Here is a 24080-nt window from a genome sequence, read left to right as displayed (position 1 = left end):
CGCTCCAATCACAGTTGTAACTATCCAGTTTATTATTAGATTCAAGTGTGCTAGATTAGGGTTGGAGTGAAAACCTACAGGACGGTGGCTCTCTAGGAACAGGGTGAGAGGCCTGCTTTGAACAGTATGCAGAGCCTGTAACTGTCATGCCTTGGTACTTATACATGTGTTCTCTGTTTGTCTGTTGCCAGTATGTCCTATTTGTCAAGTCAACCAGCATTTTGTTTCAGCTCCTGTTTTCCCCCAGTCTCTTTTTCTCGCTCTCCTGGTTTTGACCTTTGCCTGTCCTGACTCTGAGCCTGCCTGCCTGCCCACTCTGCCTGCCCCTGAGCCTGAGCCTGCCTGCCTGACCACTCTGCCTGCCCCTGAGCCTGAGCCTGCCTGCCTGACCACTCTGCCTGCCCCTGAGCCTGAGCCTGCCTGCCTGACCACTCTGCCTGAGCCTGAGCCTGCCTGCCTGACCACTCTGCCTGCCCCTGAGCCTGAGCCTGCCTGCCTGACCACTCTGCCTGCCCCTGAGCCTGAGCCTGCCTGCCTGACCACTCTGCCTGCCCCTGAGCCTGAGCCTGCCTGCCTGACCACTCTGCCTGCCCCTGAGCCTGAGCCTGCCTGCCTGACCACTCTGCCTGCCCCTGAGCCTGAGCCTGCCTGCCTGACCACTCTGCCTGCCCCTGAGCCTGCCTGCCTGACCACTCTGCCTGCCCCTGAGCCTGCCTGCCTGACCACTCTGCCTGCCCCTGAGCCTGAGCCTGAGCCTGCCTGCCTGACCACTCTGCCTGAGCCTGAGCCTGACCACTCTGCCTGCCCCTGAGCCTGACCAATCTGCCTGCCCCTGAGCCTGACCACTCTGCCTGCCCCTGAGCCTGACCAATCTGCCTGCCCCTGAGCCTGACCACTCTGCCTGCCCCTGACTCTGAGCCTGCCTGACCACTCTGCCTGCCCCTGACTCTGAGCCTGCCTGACCACTCTGCCTGCCGTCCTGCGCCTTTGCCACTACTCTGGATAATCGACCCCTGCCCGTTGTTTGCTTGCCCCTGTCGTTTGCCTGCCCCTGTTGCTGTAATAAATATTGTTACTTCAACACAGTCTGCATTTGGGTCCCAATCAATGTTTAAGATAGAGATGTTTTTTTGCATTGGATGCTTCTCAATCCACCACATCTGCCTGTCGCACTTCCACAACTGTGGTGAAAGGTGGAAAAGCTAGAGCGGTGTTTGTCAAACCATGAGACATCCCGAAAAATCAGTCTTCTCACAAAAAAGTCTGTTGTGTCCGAAGGACTTGAGCTATTATGACCAGTCTTTTGAAAGGGGGAGACTCACGAATGATGTTCTCCATTTTGCTCTATGACCCCCACAAGTGTCAAGAGACTCGTACGAAGTCGGTACCGTCAATGTGCAAACTTCTGTTTAGTAGCGTCCAAACACTTAGGTAAAAAAAAGTTAGTTTTGTGCCTTCCCAATAAGGGGTTATATATATGTGTAAAAAATATAGATACATTTCCTGAGGTTTTTTGTAGGTCTCCTAGAATTAAGACAAACACTTCAAAACCTTATTATTTATTTTTGGACTGTCCTTTTTGCCATTTATGAATGTGTTATTCAATGTGATTCTATGGGCATATACATAATTAATATATATTATACCTAAAAGGTATAAAAAAAGGTCCTACAATTCCAAATCAAATTTCAATTTAACACCCCCCCCCCCCCAACGTCTTAGACTCCAAAGAATTAACAGATCCGGTCATAGATATGATGAAATTACTGGCTACGTATGTACAATTACTCAGCAGTACATTTCCAATTTAAACTGACCAAGCATATAGAGGGAAAGATACTAGAGACAAATCAAATCATGACACATAGCAAGGATATTTGGTGGTGTCCACACATTGTTGTGATAAACATGTTTCCTCATACCCCCCTCCAGGCACAGACAAGTTCATTTTAAACCTGTTCATATCAACGAATCCCAATAAATAGAACCCCCTGAGGGAGTCACAAGACCTAGCATATAAATCAACGTCTGTCTTCTCCGTGCTGACAAGTTTACGCAAGCGTTTGCTTTGTAACACCAAGCTACGCTCAAAGCTGTCGCAAAACGTATTTAGAGACACACTATTTAAATTTCCCAGATGAGACCTGTGGTGAGGTTTGTATTAAGGGATCAAACATTTTGAGCAGGAGAAGGGGAAATACAGAGTGTGCTGGATTGCAAGGGATTTGTGTGCGAATCCCTGGAACAGGTGTGTGCACATTCATATTGTAACCTTTATTCCTTTGTTCTACCAGCTCGACAACTTTGTTAAGTCTCATTTTCTCTCATGTTATTGTTTTAAGTAAGTTTGAAGTGGTATAGATATCGGATCTTAATTTGAGCCAGTTCGCAACAGCAGGAAAATAATCCTGCAGCAAAAGGAAATGTGAATTATTATCTGGATTATAATTAATGGACATTTTAGTAGGGTTTGATTCATTTTTCATTTTTTGGAAATGACAAACTTTATAGAAGCCTTTTTAAACCTTGAGTACATTACAAGGTTGCATAATGTGAGGAATGAGAGTGGGAATTGGAGTTGATGATCATTGATTAGTAATGCCTGACGTGTGTCTAAGTTCCTGTCTGCCATGTAAATGAAATGGTGGTAATGCAACGCGCCGTTTGTAGGTTTCAGAGAGTGGAACATCAGCCTTATTAAAGAAGAGACTTGGACACGAGACAGCTTAACTGGATGTGACTTTATTCCAGTACAACCACCATCCAAATTAGTTCAAGTGAGAGATACATGTACACTCTCAGAAAAAAAGGTGCTATGTAGAACCAAAAAGGGGTCTTCGGCTGTCCTCATAGGATAACCCTTTGAAGAACCCCTTTTGGTTCCAGGTAGAACTATTTTGGGTTCCATGTAGAACCCTTTGTGGAAAGGGTTCTACATGGAACCCAAAATAGTTCTACCTTGAACCAATAAAGGTTCTTCCTGGAACAAAAAAGTGTTATCCTATGTTGACAGCTTCAGAGCCCTTTTGGAACCCTTTTTTCTAAGAGTGTAGAACTGGGACAATAAACTCTGACCATACCAATCACTTTTCGCAGACATTTTGCAGATATCCTTCATTAAAATAATTCACATTTACTACAGAAATGCGAAATACGTTTGTTAATATGGGTGTTTGTTCATTTTACAATTGATGACTTCAACCATCAAACTATTTGTAGTTTAAAGTATATAAAATATATATATATGTGATGCACATTAATGTTATAAATGTATAGTTCTAATCATCATACTCACAATATTCAGGCAATTTATTGTATTACGGATTCTTATCCATATCACAGAGCTCTAATTCACACGTCAGGCATTGCTAGTCAATGATCATCAACTCCAATTCCCACTCTTCCAGTTGCAATACATTGTGAAATAGTACAAGTACCAACAGGTGTTCTTGAGGAAAGAGAAAAACAGAACATAGATCAGATCTTTGGAAATGCTCCAAATCATTGACCCTTTACATAATAATGGAATCTATTGTACAGGAAATGGGGTGATCATTTTCAGCAGTTGAGAAATCACAGATATGATTCACCTCATTTGCTCACATTGTATATAGACTTATTTTTCGACTGTATTATTGATGTGTATGTTTGTTTTACTCCATGTGTAACTCTGTGTTGTTATATGTGTCGAACTGCTTTGCTTTTTCTTGGCCAGGTAGCAGTTATAAGTGAGAACTTGTTCTCAACTTGCCTACCAGGTTAAATAAAGGTGAAAAAAAAACAAAAAAAAGATTGAATACAATGTGCTTAGTTTTGTGCTGATGTCATTCTCTATTGCCTCCATTTTGACTATTACTTCTATTTTTACAATTTGTGCAGTGTTTGGTTGTATTTTCCTCTCCACACCAGATGTTCCCTCGCAGAAAAATGTCATTATTTTTCTTGAATTGAACACTTTAAATTGAAAAGCTTTTTTTGAGTAGATGGTGCAGGATAGAATGCTGACCAGTGATGTCACAGTTATGTTTGTATTTGCCAAAATTACATCAAACAAAAACAAATACTTCTTCTTTGAAAGGAAATCTGCTTTGAAAAGAAAGGTAGTGCAGAACACATTGACCTACTTAAATCTGGGTTGGATGTGCTTTCTTTTGATACTGCTCCAAAACATTACTCACAAAAACTTCATTATGCTTTGTTTTCCCATCTTAAGGAATAAGACAAAGAGTTGAAAATGAATCTGGACAGGGTCTCCGTTCGTGGACTGCACTTCATGGAATGTTTTCTTCTCATGACTCTGCTGGGCACTAACTGGGCACTACCTAAAACAGACCCACCTGTAGATCCTGACTACCCCTTCCTATTCATGTGGAACGCTCCCACAGAACTCTGCGAGACCAGATTTGGCGTAGGTCTCAACCTCTCCCACTTCCAGTTAGTGAGCAGCACTTTGAAGTCTGCCACCAACCAAAGCATCTCCATTTTCTACACTGACCGTTTCGGCCTCTTCCCCTACGTGGACGAGGACACAGGGGAAATGTATGATGAAGGCCTTCCACAGCTGATTGATTTCCAGGAACACCGTGAGCAGGCCGAAGATGACATTGAATACTACATCCCCGAAGACCAACCGGGCCTCGCCATCCTTGACTTTGAGGAGTGGCGACCACAGTGGGCCCGGAACTGGGGCAGCAAGGACATCTATCGAGATCTCTCAATTGAGACTGTGAAAACCAAGACCCCAAAATTATCCGACGACGAGGCCGAAGACAGAGCCAAGATAGTGTTTGAGCAAGCAGCAAAGCGATACTTTCTCCGATCTCTCTTGGTTGGGAAGAGGCTAAGACCCAACAGGCTTTGGGGATACTATCTGTACCCGGACTGTTACAACTACGACTACAACCAGGATATGAGTGATTATTCTGGGAGTTGTCCTGAGCTTGAGCAAGAGAGGAACGATGAGTTGATGTGGCTATGGAAGGAGTCCACTGCTCTCTATCCATCCATCTATCTGGAGCTGATCCTGAGAGATTCCTACCAAGCCCGCCTGTTTGTCCGCCACCGCATTCAGGAGGCTATGAGAGTATCCATGCTCCCCAACCAAAGTTACGCCATTCCTGTCTACGCCTACATCCGCCCAGTTTTCAAAGATAGTGGTGATGACTACATGTCAGAGGTCAGTGAACACTGTCAAGAGATCTGAAAACTATTTATGTACCTGACAGCACACTAACTGGCCTAAAATCAGACATAGCCTAAACCAGGGGTCTGCAACTAGATTCAGCCGTGGGAGAGGATGGAAATTAATTATAATAATTTGTACACTGCATAATTGACCACAACTAAGCCCAAAAAGAGATTGTATTTCAAAAGAACAATACTTTCATACCTTGATTATATTGAGACACGATCACATATGTCTCTTTTTATATTTGTGGGAATAATTTAATAGATTTCCTAAATGAAACAAATGTTTTACTGGAATGCTGGTGATTTTAGTCTTTTTTGACATAAAACTAAAATCCTACAAAAAAGATGTATAGTTTTTTATGTTGCTAAAAACCTTTGGCCGACCCCTGGCCTAAATGTCTCAAGGGTATTGCTAAAAAATCATAGTGATCTCTCTATCTCTTTCTTTAATCCTCTGTTCTACCAACATGACAACTTTATTTAGTCTCATTGTAAGGGTTTTCCTTTGGTGAAGGAGAAGAGGACCAAAATGCAGCGTGGTGGTTATTCATGTTCTTTAATAAAGGAACTAGACATGAAATAACTAACAAAACAATAACTGAGCGAAAACCTAAACAGTCCTATCTGGTGCAAACACAGAGACAGGAACAATCACCCACAAACACACAGTGAAACCCAGGCTACCTAAGTATGATTCTCAATCAGAGACAACTAATGACACCTGCCTCTGATTGAGAACCATACTAGGCCGAAACATAGAAATACCCAAAACCTAGAAAAACAAACATAGACTGCCCACCCAACTCACGCCCTGACCATACCAAATAAATACAAAACAAAGGAAATAAAGGTCAGAACGTGACACTCATTTTCTATCATGTTATTGTTTGAAGTGTGTTTGAAGTGCTAGTGTTTTGTCTTGGCAAAATGTGTAACCTTTGAATAACTTGGTGTGATTTGTATCTTTTAAATGACTTGGTGGGGGTGTATTATGTCATAGTGATTTTCCCTTCTGACTTTGTAACTCTGTGGTTTCCAGTATGACCTGGTGAACACCATTGGGGAGGCAGCTGCCCTGGGAGCGGCTGGGGTGATCTCCTGGGGGGACATGAATGTCACTGACTCAGAGGTATGCTCCCTATTTCTTTACAGATCTATTTCATATGCTTCTAAGAACAATCCATACATCTTTAACACCTAAATGCATTTAATCAAACATTTAATGTAAACACAACAAAATCACTTTAACATTCTGCCCCTAACTTTTCACAGGACTCCTGCATCACTGCCAGACGCCACCTGGAGAAGATCATGAATCCATACATCTTGAATGTTTCCACAGCATCACGGCTGTGCAGCGAGGCTTTGTGTCGGGCGAATGGCCGATGCATCAGAAAGCACTGGGACAGAGACGACTACCTACACCTCAACCCATATACCTTCCAGATCAAGAGATATAAAACAGGCAATCTGGCTGTGAAGGGTGAAATGTCCCAACATGAGATTGACTGGTTTGCTGACAGATTTGACTGTTTGTGCTACTCTGACGAACCATGTCAGTCCTCCATTACTCTAAACGCCTTCCCCAACTTTGTCCAAAGCAATGGAACTCCCCAATACTTCCAACCGTTTGTCATTCTGACTTCTGTCTACAGTATGTATGTTTTTCTTGTAATGATGTGCAACAACACAGGAAGCTGGTGATGGGAAGACTGCTAATAATGTCTGGAATGGAGTGAATGGATTGGTATCAAGCATATGGACACCATGTGTTTGATACCTGTCACGCCCTGACCTTAAAGATCCTTTTTATGTCTCTATTTGGTTTGGTCAGGGTGTGATTTGGGGTGGGTATTCTATGTTCTATTATTTGCATTTCTATATTTTGGCCGTGTAGGGTTCTCAATCAGGGACAGCTGTCTATCGTTGTCTCTGATTGAGAACCATACTTAGGTAGCCCTTTTCACACCTGTCTTTGTGGGAAGTTGACTTTTGTTTATGGCACATAGCCTGTAGCTTCACGGTTGTTTTCACGTTTGTTGTTTTGTTGGCGTCATTTTTTATAATAAAAGAAAATGTACGCTGACCACTCTGCACCTTGGTCCAGTTCTTCCTTCAACAGCCATGACAATACCATTTGATTTATTTTCTGTTCCAGCCATTACTTAGAGCCCAATTAAGGTGCCACAAGCCACCTGTGATGTATGTGTATTGTGTACAAAAGGAGGTGTTGTACTGCCACTTGGAGTTTCCAGGGCTTCTTGAGTTTATGTTTGGGATACTAGTTTGGGTTGCTACCATATGTAAAAAATTCTAATAAAAAAAGTTCAGGTAAAAGGTATGAACACTGCACTTTTGGTGAAAATACGAAAACATAAATTAAACTGCTGTGAAAAATGTAAACACATTTGATGGTGATGTAAATGTAACAATTAAATGTTTAAACCGTCCCCTCGCCCATACCCGGGCGCAAACCAGGGACCTTCTGCACACAACGACAACATTCACCCTTGAAGCATCGTTACCCATCACTCCACAAGAGCCTTGCAGAGCAGCCAAGGTCTTGCAGAGCAAGGGGAACTACTGACTTCAAGGTCTCAGAGCAAGTGACGTAACCGATTGAAACGAACTACTACTTCAAGGTCTCAGAGCAAGTGACGTAACCGATTGAAACGCTATTTTTGCGCACACCGCTAACTAAGCTAGCCGTTTCACATCCGTTACATAAAGTACACATTATGGTGAAAATACCATCATTTCCAAGTAAAGACAAGATCACAAGTGTAACTGGATATACTGTATACCCACAACCTTTAACTATGTTTCTAATGTGATATACTGTTTATCCACAACCTTTAACTATGTTTCTAAATTGATATACTGTTTATCCACAACCTTTAACTATGTTTCTAATGTGATATACTGTATATCCACAACCTTTAACTAGGTTTCTAATGTGATATACTGTTTATCCACAACCTTTATGTTTCTAATGTGATATACTGTTTATCCACAACCTTTAACTATGTTTCTAAATTGATATACTGTTTATCCACAACCTTTAACTATGTTTCTAAATTGATATACTGTTTATCCACAACCTTTAACTAGGTTTCTAATGTGATATATTGTATATCCACAACCTTTAACTAGGTTTCTAATGTGATATACTGTATATCCACAACCTTTAACTAGGTTTCTAATGTGATATACTGTATATCCACAACCTTTAACTAGGTTTCTAATGTGATATACTGTATATCCACAACCTTTAACTAGGTTTCTAATGTTTCTAATGTGATATACTGTATATCCACAACCTTTAACTAGGTTTCTAATGTGATATACTGTATATCCACAACCTTTAACTAGGTTTCTAATGTGATATACTGTATATCCACAACCTTTAACTAGGTTTCTAATGTGATATACTGTACTGTTTATCCACAACCTTTAACTAGGTTTCTAATGTGATATACTGTATATCCACAACCTTTAACTATGTTTCTAAATTTATATATTGTATATCCACAACCTTTAACTAGGTTTCTAATGTGATATACTGTTTATCCACAACCTTTAACTATGTTTCTAATGTGAAATACTGTTTATCCACAACCTTTAACTAGGTTTCTAATGTGATATACTGTTTATCCACAACCTTTAACTAGGTTTCTAATGTGATATACTGTTTATCTACAAACTTTAACTAGGTTTCTAATGTGATATACTGTTTATCTACAACCTTTAACTAGGTTTCTAATGTGACATACTGTACCCTAATATCTTATGACACTGTAAGGCCAGCATTCATCAGGTATATAGACCACTGGCATCTCCTGTCAATGACAAGTTTCCTGTTCACAAATCTCCAGATAGCTTTCAAAACCTGTTGTTTAGCTCGAGGGAACTTTGTGTCTGTCTGACAGATAAAAATTTAAAAAAAATACATTGATCATGAAAATACTTTTAAACTCTGCATTGCTGGGAAAAAGGCTCATAAGTAAGCATTTCCCAGTAAAGTATACCTGTACCTGAAGTATTCGGGCATGTGACAAATAAAATGTGATTTGATTTCAGTCATTTCTCACAGATATTAATCAAAATCAAATCAAATCAAATGTATTTATATAGCCCTTCTTACATCAGCTGATATCTCAAAGTGCTGTACAGAAACCCAGCCTAAAACTCCAAACAGCAAGCAATGCAGGTGTAGAAGCACGGTGGCTAGGAAAAACTCCCTAGAAAGGCCAAAACCTAGGAAGAAACCTAGAGAGGAACCAGGCTATGTGGGGTGGCCAGTCCTCTTCTGGTTGTGCCGGGTGGAGATTATAACAGAACATGGCCAAGATGTTCAAATGTTCATAAATGACCAGCATGGTCCAATAATAATAAGGCAGAACAGTTGAAATTCACACAGGACACCGAATAGGACAGGAGAAGTTATTATTGGATGTTGCAGATCCATAGCATGAATCCATGTCTCTTCTGGCTAGAGTGCCTATGTGTCTCACTAAGGGGACAATGTAAACAAATAAACCAGACCATACCACTATGTTCCACCCGAGCTCCTTGTTGCTGTTAGCGTTCCTCCATTTGAAAATATGTATCCATATGTATCCTAGCCAGACAGGAAGGGAATTCTGTCCTAGCCAGACAGGAAGGGAATGCTGTCCTAGCCAGACAGGAAGGGAATGCTGTCCTAGCCAGACAGGAAGGGAAATTAAACTCCTGCTGATAGTGTAAAGTAACTGTAGGGGGCGATAAATCTGCATTTTGCACTGATTCCTCTGGGTTAGTCAAGGGACAACAGTGACAACAATTCTTCTCATATATCCCGTTTTGCGTGGGAAACTCCTCATGGATTAATACATTCTGAAACCAATAAGGCAACTGGTTACATAATTTCACATAGCAATGACACATACCAATGGCACTCGTCATTCATTGAAATGACTATTAAACAGCTGGACATATCCCAGATTGTGTCTTTAATAAGAGTTCAAGAGTAACTCCAAGTGTTTTTCTATTCACTAAAACATTTGATATTCGGTGAAGTTCTTGCTTCAACAGGTGGCAGTCTAATACTGGGTAGCCACAGTCCAGCTGAATGAAACAGTGCAAATGGTTTAATTGTACAGCATAACACAGGGCCCTAAGCATGACACATCAACACACACTGCTGCGACACCGGGTGACTGTCTGCGATTAGAGTGGGTTTACACTCATCTCAAGGGTGGGTGGAGGTGGTCTTTACAACTACAGAGTGAACTAAGCGGCATTGGCTCTCTCAAGTGCAACACAAAAGGGGGTCTATAGCCGGACAGTGTATCTGCACAAACCATTCAGCAATGACTCAGCTTGAATACAACTGTCAAGGCTGAGAAAAAGCATTGCTCTTTGGTGGTTGTTTGTCCTCTATGATATCTATAGTGATAAGGAGGATTGTTATTTCTCTTGTCTGCCATAGTTTAGAGTAGCTGTTCTTAATAGAATCTTTTTTTTCTTTTTAATAGTCTTTTTTTCTTCTAAAATGTCGTATGAATATCACCATGTCAGAGTAATGTCAGGAACAGTTTGGAGTGACCCACTCCTTTCATCTGAGCACTCAATTCAACATCTAAAGGACATGGAAACAACGCTGACTCAACCAGTTTCTGCCCAATGGGTTCCATCTGACAGAGAGAGAAGTCATTTAGAGAAAGGACTGGGGAATGCAGTAATATGAAATAATGTACTCTCTTAGAACAGTACCTTAAAGCTACTGTGCTGCAGGGTAAGCCCTGATGGTTATTATATTTCATGACTCTGAGAATGCTACATTGTCCTACTTATTGATTTAGATTAGGGAGAGCATGCTGATGTGGGGAGATCAAATCCCTTTGTCTGAAGACTTAGATTAGGGAGAGCATGCTGATGAGGGGAGATCAAATCCCTTTGTGTCTGAAGACTTAGATTAGGGAGAGCATGCTGATGAGGGGAGATCAAATCCCTTTGTCTGAAGACTTAGATTAGGGAGAGCATGCTGATGAGGGGAGATCAAATCCCTTTGTTTGAAGATTTAGATTAGGGAGAGCATGCTGATGAGGGGAGATCAAATCCCTTTGTCTGAAGACTTAGATTAGGGAGAGCATGCTGATGAGGGGAGATCAAATCCCTTTGTTTGAAGATTTAGATTAGGAAAAGCATGCTGATTTTGGGAGATCAAATCCCTTTGTCTCTGAAGCCTTAGATTAGGAAGAGCATGCTGATGAGGGGAGATCAAATCCCTTTGTCTCTGAAGCCTTAGATTAGGAAGAGCATGCTGATGAGGGGAGATCAAATCCCTTTGTTTGAAGATTTAGATTAGGAAGAGCATGCTGATTTTGGGAGATCAAATCCCTTTGTCTCTGAAGCCTTAGATTAGGAAGAGCATGCTGATGAGGGGAGATCAAATCCCTTTGTCTCTGAAGACTTAGATTAGGGAGAGCATGCTGATGAGGGGTGATCAAATCCCTTTGTGTCTGAAGACTTAGATTTGGAAGAGCATGCTGATTTTGGGAGATCAAATCCCTGAGTCTCTGAAGACTTAGATTAGGGAGAGCATGCTGATGGGGGGAGATCAAATCCCTTTGTCTCTGAAGACTTAGATTAGGGAGAGCATGCTGATGAGGGGAGATCAAATCCCTTTGTCTCTGAAGACTTAGATTAGGAAGAGCATACTGATGAGGGGAGATCAAATCCCTTTGGACTCCATTCTCTTCAGGGGTCAAATGAATTTGGGCTTGGGCATATTTATGCGTACTTGTCTTCTTGTCAACATATGTTTATTTTGTGTGTGTACGTGTGTGTTTAGCGAAACACACACACAAAACAAACCTTGCTACACACCTGCTGCCTGTGCCTCACTGCATTGAACATCCCTTACGGAAAAACCACACGAGGTCACGTGATCACATGTGAAATTCACATGGTTTCTCCGTAAGGGTTTTCTTTGATTCAAATACAGAGAGCTGAGGCTATGAAGTTCCAACACAGTGTGGGATACTCACAGAAACAAGAACTAATCATTACATCTCTATAATCCACTGCAGAAAACCTCAATCTCCTCTCTTCTAAAACTATAGCCATCTACAGAGAGAGTGAGAGCCTTGATATCACCATGGTTACAATTCTAATCACATTCTCATCTAATTTCCGTCACAAAACAAAACTTCTTATCGACATACTGGAATATCATCAAGTTAATCCTGACAACTATAATCCACATGGTTTCCCTCTAGAAAGCGTACCATTGGATAATATCTGGGAACCACAAACGAAGTAGTTTTTTCAAGCCAGTTTTGCCATGTTTAACTTCGAAAGTTTAAGGATAGACTTGAAGGTGATCACTACATGGTGAATGAGAGATAAGTAGAGAACACGATCGTGTCCTTTTGCATAGGCCCTTTCCCAACCCTCCAGAGGGTTCACACTAAAAGCATCCAGGAAATACATCTGTATAGATCTCAATAAAGAGAAACCCGTGTGTGTGTGCATGTATATCAAGGAGCATTATGTGTAGACTTTTGTCTATCATCCCCTAAAATCATATTCTGGGGGCAGGAGGGCGTCAAGGTTCTATAGCAGGAAGGGATCAAGGTTCTATAGAAGGAGGGGATCAAGATTCTATAGCAGGAGGGAAACAAGGTTCTATAGAAGGAGGGGATCAATGCTCTATAGCAGGAGGGAATCGAGGTTTTATAGCAGGAGGGGTCAAGGTTCTATAACAGGAGGAGATCAAGGTTCTATAGCAGGAGGGGTTCAATGTTCTATAACAGGAGGGGGTCAAGGTTCTATAGAAGGAGGGGATCAAGGTTCTATAGCAGGAGGGAATCAAAGTCCTATAGCAGTTGGAAATCAAGGTTCTACAGCAGGAGGGGGTCAAGGTTCTATAACAAGGGGGATCAAGGTTTGATAACAGGAGGGGGTCAAGGTTCTATAGCAGGAGGGGTTCAAGGTTCTATAGCAGGAGGGAATCAAAGTTATATAGCAGGAGGGGTTCAAGGTTCTATAGCAGGAGGGGATCAATGTTCTATAACAGGAGGGGGTCAAGGTTCTATAACAGGAGGGGTCAAGGTCCTACAGCAGGAGGGGACCAAGGTTCTATAGCAGGAGGGGTCAAGGTCCTACAGCAGGAGGGGACCAAGGTTCTATAGCAGGAGGGGTTCAAGGTTCTATAGCAGGAGGGGATCAAGGTTCTATAGCAGGATGGGTTCAAGGTTCAATAGCAGGGGGAGATCAATGTTCTATAACAGGAGGGGGTCAATGTTCTAGAGCAGGAGGGGACCAAGGTTCTATAGCAGGAGGGGTTCAATGTTCTATAGCAGGAGGGGATCAAGGTTCTATAGCAGGAGTGGATCAAGGTTCTATCAAGGGGGGTCAAGGTTCTATAGCAGGAGGGGATCAAGGTGATACAGCAGGAGAGGGTCAAGGTTCTATAACAGGAATGGGTCAACGTTCTATAGTAGGAGGGTGTCAAGGTTCTATAGCAGGAGGGGATCAAGGTTCTATAGCAGGACGGGCTTAAGGTACTATAGCAGGAGGGAATCAAGATCCTTTAACAGGAGGAGATCAAGGTTCTATAACAGGATGGGTTCAAGGTTCTATAGCAGGAGGGGGTCAAGGATCAATAGCAGGACAGGCGTCAAGGTTCTATAACAGGAGGGGTCAAGGTTCTATAGCAGGAGGGGATCAATGTTATATAGCAGGTGGGGTTCAAGGTTCTATAAAGGGAGGTCAAGGTTCTATAGCAGGAGGGGGTCAAGATTCTATAGCAGTACGGGCTTAAGGTACTATAGCAGGAGGGGATCAAGATCCTTTAACAGGAGGGGATCAAGGTTCTATAACAGGATGGGTTCAAGGTTCTATAGCAGGAGGGGGTCAAGGATCAATAGCAGGACGGGCGTCAAGGTTCTATAACAGGAGGGGTCAAGGTTCTATAGCAGGAGGGGATCAATGTTCTATAACAGGAGGGGGTCAATGTTCTAGAGCAGGAGGGGACCAAGGTTCTATAGCAGGAGGGGTTCAATGTTCTATAGCAGTTGGAAATCAAGGTTCTACAGCAGGAGGGGGTCAAGGTTCTATAACAAGGGGGGTCAAGGTTTGATAACAGGAGGGGGTCAAGGTTCTATAGCAGGAGGGGTTCAAGGTTCTATAGCAGGAGGGAATCAAAGTTATATAGCAGGAGGGGTTCAAGGTTCTATAGCAGGAGGGGATCAATGTTCTATAACAGGAGGGGGTCAAGGTTCTATAACAGGAGGGGTCAAGGTCCTACAGCAGGAGGGAATTAAGGTTCTATAGCAGGAGAGGTTCAAGGTTCTATACCAGGAGGGGATCAAGGTTCTATAACAGGAGGCGGTCAAGACTACGGCTTGCATATGGGGACATAGCTCGTACTTTTTGGAGAAATGTCCTCTGGTCTGATGAAACGTTATGTTAGGAGGAAAAATGGGGAGGCATGCAAGCCGAAGAACACCATCCGAACTGTGAAGCACGGGGGTGGCAGCATCATGTTGTGGGGGTGCTTTGCTGCAGGAGGGACTGGTGCACTACACAAAATAGATGGCATCATGAGGAAGGAAAATCATGTGGATATATTGAAGCAACATCTCAAGACATCGGTCAGGAAGTTAAAGCTTGGTCGCAAATGGGTCTTCCAAATGGACAATGACCTCAAGCATACTTCCAAAGCTGTGGCAAAATGGCTTAAGGACAACAAAGTCAAGGTATTGGAGTGGCCATCACAAAGCCCTGACTGCAATGCCATAGATAATTTGTGGACAGAACTGAAAAAGAGTGTGCGAGCAAGAAGGCCTACAAATCTGACACAGTTACACCAGCTCTGTCAGGAGGAATGAGCCAAAATTCAACCAATTTATTGTGGGAAGCTTGTGGAAGGCTACCTGAAACGTTTGACCCAAGTTAAACAATTTAAAGGCAATGCTACCAAATACTAATTGAGTGTATGTAAACTTCTGACCTACTGGGAATGTGATGAAAGAAATAAAAGATGAAATTAATAATTCTCTCTGCTATTATTTTTATATTTCACATTCTTAAAATAAAGGGGTGATCCTAACTGACCTTAAACAGTGAATTCTTACTGGGATTAAATGTCAAGAATTGTGAAAAACTGAGTGTAAAAGTGTTTGGCTAAGATGTATGTAAACTTCCGACTTCAACTGTATATCATGTAGCTACACACATGACTGTTGTTTTTATTGTTTGGATTTAGGCTGTGTGCTGGGTTCCATGGTGGTTTTCCATTAGTCAACTCAAATTTGATTTGTCACATACACATGATTAGTAGATGTTATTGCGGGTGTAGCGAAATGCTTGTGCTCCTAGCTTCAACTGTGCACTAATATCTCACAAGCAAAAAAATACTGCAAAGATACTTAGCAGTCTGAAACAATGCGGCCATGTCCATCAGCGCCTTCTCGCAACTGCATGTGGAGATAGGTAATGTCCATCTGCGCCTTCTCGCAACTGCATGTGGAGATAGGTAATGTCCATCTGCGCCTTCTCGCAACTGCATGTGGAGATAGGTAATGTCCATCTGCGCCTTCTCGCAACTGCATGTGGAGTTAGGTAATGTCCATCTGCGCCTTCTCGCAACTGCATGTGGAGATAGGTAATGTCCATCTGCGCCTTCTCGCAACTGCATGTGGAGATTGGTAATGTCCATCTTCGCCTTCTCGCAACTGCATGTGGAGATAGGTAATGTCCATCTGCGCCTTCTCGCAACTGCATGTGGAGATAGGTAATGTCTATCTGCGCCTTCTCGCAACTGCATGTGGAGATAGGTAATGTCCATCTGCGCCTTCTCGCAACTGCATGTGGAGATAGGTAATGTCCATCTGCGCCTTCTCGCAACTGCATGTGGAGATAGGTAATGTCCATCTGCGCCTTCTCGCAACTGCATGTGGAGATAGGTAATGTCCATCTGCGCCTTCTCGCAACTGCATGTGGAGATAGGTAATGTCCATCTGCGCCTTCTCGCAACTGCATGTGGAGATAGGTAATGTCCATCTGCGCCTTCTCGCAACTGCATGTGGAGATAGGTAATTGTCCATCTGCGTCTTCTCGCAACTGCATGTGGAGATAGGTACTGTCCATTAGCGCCTTCTTGCAACTGCATGTGGAGATGGGTAATGTCCATCAGCGCCTTCTTGCAACTGCATGTGGAGATTGGTACTGTCCATCGCTGCATGTGGAGAATGGTAATTTTACAAGGTCACTAAAGGTTACCAGAGTCGTCTATGGCAACAGTTGTCTGCTGATATAATAGGGGGGCTATATACCAGACTTTAGCAAAACATGATGCTGTCCAGAGTAGATGAGATAAAGCCATACTGTGCATTCAGAAAATATTCAGACCCCTTGGCTCTTTCCACATTTTGTTACTTTACAGACGTATTCTAAAATGGATTAAATAAAGATTTTCCTCATCAATCTACGCACAATACCCCATAATGACAAAGTGGAAAGAGGTTTTTAAAAATTTTAGCAAATACCTTATTTACATAAGTATTTTTTGCTATGAGATTCTAAATTGAGCTCAGGTACATCCTGTTTCCATTGCTCATTCTTGAGATGTTTCTACAACTTGATTGGAGTCCACCTGTGGTAAATTCAATTGATTGGACATGATTTGTAAAAGCACATAAAATAAAATAAAATACAATTTTATTCGTTACATGCGCTGAATACAACCTTACAGTGAAATGTTGACCTACAAGCCCCGAACCAAGAATACAGTTTTTTTAAATAGTTTTTTTAAATAGCTGGGTAAAAACAATGAAAAATAAAATTACAAATAATTCAAGAGCAGCAGAAAAATAACAATAGCAAGGCTATATACAGGGGGTACTAGTACAGAGTCAATGTGCGAGGGCACTGGTTAGTCGAGTTAATTGAGGTAATATGTACATGTAGGTAGAATAAAAGAGAGTAGCAGCAGCAGCATAACATAGGGGGTGGGGGGCAATGCAAATAGAGTGGGGAGCCATTTGATTAGCTGTTCGGGAGTTTTACGGCTTGGGGGTAGAAGCTGTTCAGAAGTCTTTTGGACCAAGACTTGACGCTCCAGTACCAGTCTACAGTTTTAAGGGCCTTCCTCTGACACCGTCTGGTATAGAGGTCCTTGATGGCAGGAAGCTTGGCTCCAGTGATGTACTGGGCTGTCGCCCTACCCTCTGTAGTGCCTTGTGGTCGGATGCTGAGCAGTTGCCATACAAAGGCAATCATGCAACCAGTCAGGATGCTCTCAATGGTGCAGCTGTATAACTTTTTGAGGATCTGAGGACCCATGACAAATCTTTCCAGTCTCCTGAAGGGGAATAAGCTTTGTTGTGCCCTCTTCATGACTGTCTTGGTGTGTTTGGACCATGATAGTTTGATGTTGATGTGGACACCAAGGAACATGAAGCGCTGAACCTACTCCACTACAGCCCCGTCGATGAGAATGGAGACGTGCTCGGTCCTCCTTTTCCTGTAGTCCACAATCATCTCCTTTGCCTTGATCATGTTGAGGGAGAGGTTCTTGTCCTGGCACCAAACGGCCATTTCTCTGACCTCCTCCCTATAAGCTGTCTCATCATTGTCGGTGATCAGTCTACCACTGTTGTGTCATCGGAAAACTTAATGATGGTGTTGGAGTCGTGCCTGGCCATGCAGTCATGAGTGAACAGGGAGTACAGGAGGTGACTGAGCATGCACCCCCATGTTGAGGATCAGCGTGGCGAAAATGTTGTTCCCTAACCTTATCACCTGGGGGGCGGCTCGTCAGGAAGTCCAGGATCCAGTTGCAGAGGCAGGTGTTTAGTCCCAGGAGCTTTGAGGGAACGATGCTGTTGAACACTGAGCTGTAGTCAACGAATAGCATTCTCACATAGGTGTTCCTTTTGTCCAGGTGGGAAAGGGCAGTGTGGAGTACAATAGAGATTGCATCATCTGTGGATCTGTTGGGGCAGTATGTAAGTTGGAGTGAGTCTAGGGTTTCTGGGATAATGGTGTTGATGTGAGCCATGACCAGCCTTTTAAAGCACTTCATGGCTACAGACGTGAGTGCTACGGATCGGTAGTCATTTAGGCAGGTTACCTTAGTGTTCTTGGGCCGAGGGACTATGGTGGTTTGCTTGAAACATGTTGATATTACAGACTCAGTCAGGGACAGCTTGAAAATGTCAGTGAAGACACTAGCCAGTTGGTCAGCGCAGGCTCGGAGTACACATCATGGTAATCATCTGGCCCTGCGGCCTTTTGAATGTTGACCTGTTTAAAGGTCTTACTCACATCGGGTACAGAGCGCGTGATCACACAGTCATCATGAACAGCTGATGCTCTCATGCATGTTTCACTGTTACTTGCCTCGAAGCTAGCATGGTTCTAATTTAGTTCGTCTGGTAGGCTCATGTCACTGGGCAGCTCGCGGCTGTGCTTCACTTTGTAGTCTGTAATAATTTGCAAGCCATGCCACATCCGACGAGCGTCAGAGCCAATTTAGTACAATTCAATCTTTGTCCTGTATTGGCCTGTTTTATGGTTCGTCGGAGGGCATAGTTCTACCTTGAAAGCGGCAGCTCTACCCTTTAGCTCAGTGCGGATGTTGCCTGTAATCCATTGCTTCTGGTTGGGGTATGTACGTACAGTCACTGTGGGGACGATATCATCGATGCACTTATTGATGAAGCCAGTGACTGATGAGGTGTACTCCTCAATGCCATCAGAAGAATACCAAAACATATTCCAGTCTGTGTTAGCAAAACAGTCCTGTTGCTTAGCATCTGTTTCATCTGACCACTTTTTTATTGACCGAGTCACTGGTGCTTCCTGCTTTAGTTTTTGCTTCCTGCTTTAGTTTTTGCTTCCTGCTTTAGTTTTTGCTTGTAAGCTGGAATCAGGAGGATAGAATTGTGGTCAGATTTGCCAAATGGAGGGCGAGGGAGAGCTTGGTACGTGTTTGTTTCCCTCTGGTTGCACATTCAACATACTGGTAAAAATGAGGTAAAACGGATTTAAGTTTCCATGCATTAAAGTCCTCAACCACTAGGAGCGCTGCCTCTGGATGATCGTTTTCCTTTTTGCTTATGGTTGTATACAGCTCATTGATTGTAGTCTTAGATTAAATCTCTCTCGGTAAATAGTGTCATCTACAGCTTATCATAAAATACTCTACCTCAGGTGAGCAAAACCTCGAAACGTCCTTAGATTTAGTGCACCATCTGTTGTTTTCATTTCACCATCTGTTGTACATGTTTACTGTTGTTCTATCCTGCCGAAAAAGCGTAAAACCCACCAGCTGTATGTTATTCATGTCATCTTTCAGCCATGACTCTGTGAAACATAAGATAATACAGTTTTTAATATCCCGTTTGGTAGAATATACATTCTCATAGTTCATCTATTTTATTATCCAATGATTGTATGTTGGCTAATAGGACTGATGGTAAAGGCAGATTAACCACTCGCTGTCGGATCCTTACAAGTCACCCAGACCTACATCCCGATATCTCTGTCTCTTTCTCCTGTGAATGATGAGGATGAGGGCCTTGTCGGGTGTCTAGAGAAAATCCTTTGCGTCCCATTCGTTAAAGAAAGAATATTATTTCAGTATGGGTGAGTAATCATTGTCCTGATATCTAGAAGCTCTTTTCGGTCATAAGAGACGGTGGCAGAAACATTATGTACAAAATAAGTTACAAATAACATGAAAAAACACACACAATAGCACAATTGATTAGGGGGCTGTAAAACGACAGCCATCTCCTCCGGTGCCATTATCATTACACCTGTCTATATAAGGTCCCACAGTTGACAGTACATGTCAGAGCAAAAACCAAGCCAAGAAGTCGAAGGAATTGTCCATAGACCTCAAGGAGGTGACCAAGAAGCAGATGTACATTCTGACAGAGCTCCAGACTACCTCTGTGGAGATGGGAGAACCTTCCAGAAGGACAACCATCTCTACAGCACTTCACCAATCAGGCCTTTACGCTAGAGTGGCCAGACGGAAGCCACGCCTGCGCTTTGGTCCACTTCTTCATGCAACGATGACCGTTACAACATGAGGTCAAATTAATTGTCCGTAGAGCACCAAGACAAGATTGTGTCGAGGCACAGATCTGGGAAGGGTACCAAAACATTTCTGCAGCATTCAAGGTCCCCAAGAACACAGTGGCCTCCATCATTCTTAAATGGAAGAAGTTTGGAACCACCAAGACTCTTCCTAGAGCTAGCCGCCCGGCCAAACTGAGCAATCGGGGGAGAAGGGCCTTGGTCAGGGAGGTGACCAAGAACCCGTTGGTCACTCTGACAGAGTTCCAGAGTACCTCTGTGGAGATGGGAGAACCTTCCAGAAGGACAACCATCTCTATAGCACTTCACCAATCAGGCCTTTACGCTAGAGTGGCCAGACGGAAGCCACGCCTCAGTAAAAGGCACCTGATAGCCCTCTTGGAGTTTGCCAAAAGTCACCTAAAGGACTCAGACCATGAGAAACAAGATTATCTGGTCTGATGAAACCAAGATTGAACTCTTTGACCTGAATGCTAAGCGTCCCATCAGGAGGAAACTTGGCGCCATCCATACGGTGAAGCATGGTGGTGGCAGCATCATGCTGTGGGGATGTTTTTCAGTGGCAGGGACTGGGAGACTAGTCAGGATCGAGTGAAAGATGAACGGAGCAAAGTATAGAGAGATCCTTGATGAAAACTTGATCCAGACTGGGGCAAAGCTTCACCTTCTAACAGGACAATGACCCTAAGCACACAGCCAAGACAACGCAGCAGTGGCTTCGGGACAAGTCTCTGAATGTCCTTCAGTGGCCCAGCCAGAGCCCGGATCGAACATATCTGGAGAGACCTGAAAACAGCCATTCAGCAACGCTCCCCATCCAAACTGACAGAGCTTGAGAGGATCTGCAGAGAAAAATGGTGTGCTAAGCTTGTAGCGTCATACCCAAGAAGACTCAAGGCTGTAATCGCTGCCAAAGGTACTTCAACAAAGTACTGAGTAAAGGGTCTGAATATTTATGTAAATGTGAATACAAATGTTGTCAATATGGGGTATTGTGTGTAGATTGATGAGGGAAAAAAACTATTTAATCCATTTTAGAATAAAACTGTAATGTATCAGAATGTGGAAAAAGTCAAGGGGTCTGAACACTTTTTACGAATGCACTGTATGTAAAGAGATCTCAGTGGATTAGTGCAAGCAGTTGGATTCCCAGTTTATACCCTGATATTACCAAATGTACAATGAGGACATATTGCTTTGAGGACTTTTATTGGTGAGTTGTGAACCCTGTTCCTTAGAAACAAAGTTGACTGGTGATTGACTGGTAGATTGTGTGCATTGCACCTGTGGCATGGCATTGTGTTGAATTGATTGTGAGCCAGAATGTTCTATAGAACACCAGTAAATGATCACACACAGAGACGTGTGCTGTGTGCGGATACTTGTCTCCTTTAAAAATAGCTCCCTTGGCTTTGCTGTTTTCCCTTTCTTTTCTCCCGACAATAGAATGTGCATTTGATTATAACAATATTTCCTCTGGCCTCTTGGATCCTTCCTTAAGTTATGTTAGTCATCGTGTTACTTCTCATCTCCCCCCAGGAACAGTCTCAGTCAGACACATGCAGCTTTAAAAAGAGGTGCTAGCCTCCATGAGACAAAGAGCCTCTGTGGCCGCATACTGTCGTATTCCAGTATCAGTACACCATTTTGATGCACTAGAATGTAGAATAATGGTCAACATTCTCTCTGTGCTATATAACTGTGTTATGTTGGCATATCTTTCCTTCTTCTCAGTATACTGTCATCCATCCTCAGAATAAAATGGATCCTTTACTGAATTCTATAGTATGTCTTTTGGGTGTTTTCCGACATTTGCGTAAGTGCAATTAAAGTCCATTTTGAGCCCATTTAGCATTAATATTCCCTCTGTATCACAGATTACTGTGAAAGGACGTTATTTCCTGTTGACTTTGAGGCATATAAAGGGTGTATGTAATTACACAGCCCACGTTGGGTTCAACGGTGCAATGACAGACCACCTAGAACATCAGTCTTTCAGTAGGCTTCACTTTACAGGCCTCTGTTGGTCTGTCAAGGCAATGTACAGGTTCCCTGGTGATATGAGGAGCTCAAGACCATCCATTCCTCACTGTCTTCCACATACAATGTTGGGAGGGTGGAGGTGGAGGATGGGGCTTTTGCTGCACCTTGGGCCCAATGGAGCGTAGGCCTACAGAGTTGTTAACTTTGACGCGGACGAAGTGGGCTCACAAGTGGCACAGCCGTCTAAGGCAGTGCTAGAGGAATCACAACAGACCAAGGTTCGATTCCATGCTGTATTTCAAACAGCCGTGATTCGGAGTCCCATAGGGTGGCAAAAAACTGGTCCGGGTTAGGCCGTCATTGTAAAAAAAAAAAATTCTTAACTGACTTGCATAGTTAAATAAGAAGTGGGTTATGATTTTAAACAGCCAATACAGAGATGCATAGGGAACAGCTAAGGCTACTATCATCATCATTATTCTCCCAAAATACGCAAATCCTCAAGAGGCTTTGTACAGAAAGTACAGAAAATAGCATCAGTGATGGAGAAGTCATATGAGGACAGATATGTCTTTCATTTTAGTCTGAATTTATCATCAGAGAACTAATGTGACGTTACTATGGTAATGCTAAGACTGTGCACTGTGTTTGTTTTACACAAAATATGTTTGAACTTTTGAAGTCTCATTTTGTGGCAGCTACTGATTTAACTTGCCTGGGGAAAGATGGGTAGGTTCTTAACATGAATATTTGACTAAATCACAAATTAGGAGTAAAGAAAATAACACTTGAATAAAGCCCTCGAAGATGACAATTTCTTTATAAATCATGCATACATTTAGTAACACTACATTTTAAGGGCTATACTGAAATCAAGTGCATGGGTCTGCCAGAGTGGCATCAAACACACTAACCTCAAGATTCTCCATTCTCTCATTTAGAGATGGTATAAATAGATGGGTGGGTTGTTAAACAACAATTTTGGGGCAAAACAACTGTCAAAGCATTATTTACTACATGTAAACTATATTTCGTCTTCAAGTGTTTATTGAAAACATAAATACATTTGCACAATAAGCACTTGTGTTCTATCAAATACATCGTTAAAGTTGTTGGTTAGCTATTTAGCAAATCTTACCATATTAGCATAGACGTGACATAAGTCAAAACACCTCAAAACAAAATATATCAAGAACAACACACAACTAGCTGAAACAAGCCACCTATGATTCCCCACATGGCAGCTTCTTGTCATTGTTCCTAGCTATCTGATTGTTCAGAATCATAACACTACACAGCCTTCTGCCTCAACGATGCGCGCACATACATTTTTGTGATGTTGATGTAAAACAGAATAATTAGGAGCTGTCATGCATGAGACAAACTTGGCTTGGAGCTTTGGGAATGCTAGCTCGTTAGCAAGGAGGAGGGAAGGGCACTTGCATGATCATGTCATTCATTATCTAACAAAACGTAGACCAGCCACAGGAGAATAAGTAATGTCTGCCTCTCAAAAGCTGTTTTCTATTTCTCCCTTTCTCTGATACCTGTCCCTCAGAGCTGAGTATTCTTCCTCCCTCTGCTAAGTGCATTTGGAACGTATTCTGACTTTTTCCACGTTGTTACATTACAGCCTTTGTCTAAAATGGATTAAATAGTTTTTCCCCTCATCAATCTACACACGATACCCCATAATGACAAAGCAAAAACAGTTAACATGTGCATATGTGTGATTAGGGTCGTTGTCCTGTTGGAAGGGGAACCTTCACCCCAGTCTGAGGTCCTGAGTGCTCTGGAGCAGGCTTTCA

General features: G+C 42.7%; 1 protein-coding gene across 1 annotated transcript; it reads left to right on the top strand.

Annotated features, from left to right (window-relative positions):
• The first annotated feature begins 2044 nt into the window (after positions 1-2044).
• LOC124037024 (hyaluronidase-5-like) lies at positions 2045-7515 on the top strand. The gene is made up of 4 exons (XM_046351644.1): positions 2045-2248; positions 4214-5176; positions 6230-6319; positions 6463-7515. The coding sequence occupies exons 2-4, from the start codon at positions 4235-4237 to the stop codon at positions 6892-6894; spliced, it is 1464 nt and encodes a 487-aa protein (XP_046207600.1). The 5' UTR covers positions 2045-2248; positions 4214-4234; the 3' UTR covers positions 6895-7515.
• Positions 7516-24080: the final 16565 nt, after the last annotated feature.

Source organism: Oncorhynchus gorbuscha, linkage group LG06, assembly GCF_021184085.1.
Source record: "Oncorhynchus gorbuscha isolate QuinsamMale2020 ecotype Even-year linkage group LG06, OgorEven_v1.0, whole genome shotgun sequence".
Lineage (NCBI taxonomy): Eukaryota > Metazoa > Chordata > Actinopteri > Salmoniformes > Salmonidae > Oncorhynchus > Oncorhynchus gorbuscha.
Note: the sequence above shows the minus strand (reverse complement) of the source record. Positions and strands in the feature narration are given on the sequence as shown.

Bases quoted from the DNA above. Each gene is read 5' to 3' on its own strand.
- LOC124037024 (XM_046351644.1), top strand. From the start codon at position 4,235: ATGAATCTGGACAGGGTCTCCGTTCGTGGACTGCACTTCATGGAATGT. The intron at 5,177-6,229 runs GTCAGTGAACAC...TGTGGTTTCCAG, and splicing joins GTGATGACTACATGTCAGAG to TATGACCTGGTGAACACCAT. The intron at 6,320-6,462 runs GTATGCTCCCTA...AACTTTTCACAG, and splicing joins TGAATGTCACTGACTCAGAG to GACTCCTGCATCACTGCCAG.